The following is a 6114-nucleotide window of genomic DNA, read 5'->3' as shown; positions in this document are numbered from 1 at the left end:
GGGGCGGGGCCTGCGGGGCGCGGGGCCGGGACGCGGACCCGGCGCAGCGATTGGGTTCACTCGGGGGGCCGTGCTGCGCGGAGTGCCAGGCTGCGGGCGGCGGCAGACCCGGGAGCGGAGACAGGCCCGCCGTCCCCGACGCCGCCGAGCAAGTCAGCTGCGCGCAGCCGCGGCTGGGAGACCGACGGGCAGAACGACGGGCGGCGGCTGCGGCGACCGCGGGACGGGACTGGAATCCGCAGCTCGGACCGCGCCATGGACGGCACCGACAACGCGACCCTGCTCTTCGCCCCTCTGCTGCGGGACAACTTCACCCTGGCGCCCAACGCCAGCAGCCCGGGCCCTGGCACGGACCTCGCCCTCGCCCCTGCCTCCAGCGCCGGCCCCGGCCCCGGGCTCAGCCTCGGGCCGGGTTCGAGCCTCGGCTTCACCCCGGGTCCCACTCCGACCCCGGAGCCCACGACCAGCGGCCTCGCGGGCGGCGCGGCGAGCCACGGCCCTTCCCCGTTCCCTCGGCCCTGGGCGCCCCACGCGCCCCCGTTCTGGGACACGCCGCTGAACCACGGGCTGAACGTGTTCGTGGGCGCCGCCCTGTGTATCACCATGCTGGGCCTGGGCTGCACGGTGGACGTAAACCACTTCGGGGCGCACGTCCGCCGGCCCGTGGGCGCGATGCTGGCCGCGCTCTGTCAGTTCGGCCTCCTGCCGCTGCTGGCCTTCCTGCTGGCCCTCGCCTTCAAGCTGGACGAGGTGGCCGCCGTGGCGGTGCTCCTGTGTGGCTGCTGTCCCGGCGGCAATCTCTCAAATCTTATGTCTCTGCTAGTTGACGGCGACATGAACCTCAGGTACGGATCTGTCTATTCCTTGGGCATCTGTCTCATCCCAGCCGCGCGTTTACGGCCGTGGGCTCAGGATGAATGACAGAGGCAGTGTGGGGGTTGGAATCAGGCGTGGAGGAAGGAGGAGGAAAGGAGAGGAAGATGATGACCCCCAGGCTTTAGAAGTCAAGGCCGACCTGCAGGTTGTGCTGCTGGGGGAGCGAGCTAGACGGCGAGGGGCTGCTCCAAGGCCGGGATTCCATGCGCAGCGCGGCACTTCAGCAGGGTCCCTCGCCGTCCTCTCCTAGCATTGGGCTGGCACCGCAGGTCGTTGTCCAGTGGGAGACAAAGAGAAGGGGAAGGCTGAACTAGAACTCGCCGGCAACGTAAAAGTAAAATAGGGCTACTGGCCCGTCAGAGAAACTAATCTCACATAGAGGGCAGGATTGTTGAGTTCAGCCAACAAGTAGCAGTCAGCAGCTTTACCATGGCTTACCTGCAGCAGGCTTGCAAGGAAGAACGCTCCTTCCCCTCAGAATCATCCAGGCTCAATAGACTTTATAAAGCCGAGGGCAGCAGTACTGAGACAGGGGGCTTGTTTTTTCCCCCTGCCTTGGGTTCATAATTCCACTGGTCTTAGACGTGCTGCTCTCTTGGCACTCTCCTTGGATGATGTAGGTTCTGCCCAGACTTCAACCCTAGGACTCGCAGTCTCCCCTTTCACCTTCTCAACAAACAATAAAAAGGTTGGCTGGCTGTTTGACTCAAAGCTCGTTCTGATTTCTGCTCATTCCCTTTTCTGCAGCATCATCATGACCATCTCCTCCACTCTTCTGGCCCTTGTCTTGATGCCCCTGTGCCTGTGGATCTACAGCTGGGCTTGGATCAACACCCCTATCGTGCAGTTACTACCCCTAGGGACCGTGACCCTGACTCTCTGCAGCACTCTCATCCCTATCGGGTTGGGCGTCTTCATTCGCTACAAATACAGCCGGGTGGCTGACTACATTGTGAAGGTAAGGCCCCTCTTCCCTTTCCATACTAGCTTGGAGAGCCCTTGATCTCTGACCCACAGCAGAAATGTGAGGAAGTTTGGAGAAGGGAGAAAGGAAGAAAAGGACTTGGAAATAGTTGCATGGATAAAATTTTTTAAAAAAGGTTTATGCTATGAAGATAACTTCCACTTTTGGGATTCCTAGAATAATAGCTTTAATTAAGACACAGCTTAATCAAAACCAGCATAAAAGAACTATCAGTACTCATCCGGAGGAAACAGATCATAGAGGGGTGGGGAAGATGACAGTGTAATTAAATGGCAACATATTTTCCACTAATTGTATATAATTAAAAATCAAAGCAGATTAAATAAAATTACTTTAATAGAATTGGTGCAGTATTTTAGAAATGCATGGCTATCTTTTCAAAAATGGAACTGGAATTCTGAGAAACTCTGTAGTAGGTTCCTTTAACATTTTACTAAATTTTTAAAAGTAAGTTGATACTAATAGGACAAAAAGTAATGGAAAAGTTACATTGTAGTAATAGAACACACAAAATATTGGCTTTAAAGCACAAAATAAAATCGGGTCCTGGATAAATAATGGAGGTTATATTGCCCTCACTAAACGTGTTTCTTTTTCTTTCTCCATTGCAATATTTATGGCTTCTAAAGCTAGTGAAAAGATGGGGATTTTATAATTTGTGCAATATTTCTCCTAAGGCTTTGATTTTAAAAAAATTAATGCTTTCTGTAGCAGTAGAGATTTTAGTAGTTTAGTAGTAGTTTAGTAGATTCTAGTAGTGGACTAGAGGAAAAAAAATCTTTGTAAAATTAAGCTGTCTTTGAAAATTCAAAATAGTAGTGAAAAGAATAAACCATGACCAGGATGCTGACTTCAGGTAATTAATCAAATAAAATACGAAACTATTACTGCAAAATGCACAGGCAAATTCCTTTAGACAAATGAAGAGAAAAAGAGCCACCTTAATGTTTCAATTATGTAGATTGAAGAAGACATAATCTTTTGTTTTACTTAATTTATTTTCTAAAGTAATCTGATCATATAGTCAGCTTTTATTAATATGAAAAGTAGAGAGTTCTTTTCTGTGCATATATCCAGCCCTGAGTAAAAGAAATCCTGCTCCATAATAAACATGTATATGTCAATGTAAAAATATATGTGTACATGTAAATACACATATATTAATACCTGTTGTGTATATTCATACTCTTGAGATGCATTAAGAACTTGTTAATCTTAATCATTAAGCTAATGCTATTAACGTGATGGCATTTACTATAAAACCTTAGGAAGTCTAAGAGAAAGTCAGTCAAATGACCTACACACCAAAAACAGAAGTATATTTAATATAAATATATTAATAAATTAATGTATTTAATATTCAAATATAATAGATCAATAAGATTAGCTACTTTGAATTTAAGGTTAACCTAGCCCTATTCTTTAACACACTATTAAGAAACGGTTTATATAATTGTTACACCTTTGCAAACACTTCAAAATGAGCATTCAATGTCAATGCTTGCCCAAATGATTTAAAATAGTTCTAAGGGACTTTGGAGCCAATATTTCAAAATGAATAAATCAGATTGTCAATGCTTTTAATGTGACATACTTTGAAGTGGTATGCTTTTACATGTAATAGCTTGGTTTCTGCCAATTGTACATCTGTAGTATCTGTACCTTATATAATAATTATTGCGGCATCCTCTAGGGTAGAATTTGTGACCAGCTGATAAATTTTAAATAATTTTTTAAGAGTGTAGAGCCATGCCAGTCCCAAAGACTGCAAAAGGGATATCACAGCTATCCAGGGAACCAGAAGCAACATTTAAGCTGTTCTCTCTGGATCTAGTTTCCTTCCCCTGCCCACTCCTCATTAAAAATAATAAGTTAACTACCAATAAGAAGGAGGAGTAGGAGAGGAATTTTTAGGTTTCCACCTTACTATTCATACTGCCTGTTTTATTTGAATGAGTGAAATGTGCCAGTCAGAACATCAAGATGACATGTTTTATGCAGAAGTCAGTTGTACTGTATCTAAAATCCATCTATTGTAATAATACCTGAGCATCATTAGAGACTTACAGATGGGAAGTTTCTCATGAACAAATGAAAAAGGAGAAAGTTGCCAAATTGCAAGGAATTATTCACATCTTTATTTACATTTTTTTCTCTTACATAATCTAAGAATAGGTAATTGTTTCAATATTGCAAGCAATCCTCTGCAATATATTTTCAGGGTTAAAAAGATCACACACTGAGCTTCAGACATTTTAATCAAGTTTCACAAGTTTTAACGCATGTAAAATGAGAACCAATTTCTTACGGAAAACATGGGGTTCAGTTCAGGGAAAGTAAATATCCACTTGTCTGCTCTAATGATCAGACCATACCTGGGGTATTAGGCTCAGTGCTAAATGCCCTGTTTTTAAGAGGCACATTCACAAATGAAACACATGTTCAGAACAGTCAGGATACCAAAACAAAGTTACGTGATGGAGGCTTTAAGTCTGGGGACTATCTGCCTGGAGAAGAGTAGCCTTCCCTGATAACCGGTTTTTAAGCTTTTGAAGAGCTGTTTTTCAGAAAAGCTTTTTTTTTTTTTTTTTTTTTTTTTTTTNTTTTTTTTTTTTTTTTTTTTTTTTTTTTTTTTTTTTTTTTAAGAGCTGGTCTTTGTTGCTCCTGACAGCCTATATCCAAGTCAATTGCTAGAGGCTATAGAAGGCAAATTGTCCCTCAACATAAGGACAGGCCTCCAAACAATCAGAGCTACCCAATGTGGCTCTGGATGCTTCCTGAAGAGGTGGCCTGCCCGTCTTCAGAAATATTCTGTCAAAGGTCCTCCATTTTGTGTTGGAGATCATACTAGATGGGTGTTTTCTTCCCTGAGCTTAGGATTCTCTCGCCTGAATTCATCTTCAACCATCTCATTGTAATTTTCTATTACTAGGTTTCCCTGTGGTCTCTGCTGGTGACTCTGGTGGTACTTTTCATAATGACCGGCACTATGTTAGGACCTCAACTGTTGGCAAGTATTCCTGCAGCTGTTTATGTGATAGCAATTTTTATGCCTTTGGCAGGCTACGCTTCAGGTTATGGTTTAGCTACTCTCTTCCATCTTGCACCCAACTGCAAGAGGACTGTATGTCTGGAAACAGGTAGTCAGAATGTGCAGCTCTGTACAGCCATTCTAAAACTGGCCTTTCCGCCGCAATTCATAGGAAGCATGTACATGTTTCCTTTGCTCTATGCGCTTTTCCAGTCTGCAGAAGCAGGGATTTTTGTTTTAATCTATAAAATGTATGGAAGTGAAATGTTGCACAAGCGAGATCCTCTAGATGAAGATGAAGATACAGATATTTCTTATAAAAAACTAAAAGAAGAGGAAATGGCAGACACTTCCTATGGCACAGTGAAAGCAGAAAATATAATAATGATGGAAACCACTCAGACTTCTCTCTAAATGTGGAGATACACAGGAGCTTCTGTCTTGCTGAAATATTGCTTCATATTTATGGCGTGTGGTAGTGCACATCGTTAACATAAAAGATGACACTGGTTCACATCATACATGTAACAATTCTGATCTTTTCACTTTAAGGTTTGCTGGTGTATTAACCAAACGTTGTCACAAATTACAAATCAATGCTGTAATATAATTTGCACCTGGAATGGCTAATCTGAAGTCTGAATTAAATGTGCTTTTTAGTTTTTACCATCACCAATTTCTATGACTGTTGCAAATACAGAAGCTTTTAGAAAACAGGGTCTTGGAAATGTAGAATTTTGGCGCACTATCTTATGAGTAAAACCAAGCTATCTTTATTAAGCATAATTGAGTTTAGTGTAATTGTTGTAAAAAAAAAAAAAGTGTGCTTGCTCTACTTAAAATTCCTGACAATGTTGAATTTTGATCTGTATTCAGAAAAATTCCAAAACGGGTCAGTTAAATAAGGAAATATACTATTTGTCAAACCAGTATCAGAGAAAAGTTACATTAATGTATTTGATTATTTGATCTGGTATCTACTTACTAATGAATAATCAACATTTTTTCTAGTGGACAGGCCATGTTCTTTTCGATTGGTCTTCTGCATTTATGTAAACACACCCCAAATCAATTTATCTTTTGGAGGAATGATTTGGTTGGGAAATTTTGCAGAACCACTCTGGAGCAGAGCAAAATGGCACCTCCCGGTCATCACTGGGACTGGGGGAAGGGACATGCTCCAGGGGAGAAAACAGTTCGACTAGACGAAGATCCCTGGGTG

General features: G+C 43.3%; 1 protein-coding gene across 1 annotated transcript; it reads left to right on the top strand.

Annotated features, from left to right (window-relative positions):
• The first annotated feature begins 64 nt into the window (after positions 1-64).
• On the top strand, positions 65-5568 carry SLC10A4 (solute carrier family 10 member 4). The gene is made up of 3 exons (XM_017878698.1): positions 65-845; positions 1624-1834; positions 4794-5568. Exons 1-3 carry the CDS (start codon positions 256-258, stop codon positions 5304-5306), a joined length of 1314 nt encoding a protein of 437 aa, XP_017734187.1. The 5' UTR covers positions 65-255; the 3' UTR covers positions 5307-5568.
• Positions 5569-6114: the final 546 nt, after the last annotated feature.

The sequence above is a fragment of the Rhinopithecus bieti genome, unplaced genomic scaffold (assembly GCF_001698545.2).
Source record: "Rhinopithecus bieti isolate Rb0 unplaced genomic scaffold, ASM169854v2 scaffold_11787, whole genome shotgun sequence".
Lineage (NCBI taxonomy): Eukaryota > Metazoa > Chordata > Mammalia > Primates > Cercopithecidae > Rhinopithecus > Rhinopithecus bieti.
This window is presented reverse-complemented; position numbering and strand designations above follow the sequence as displayed.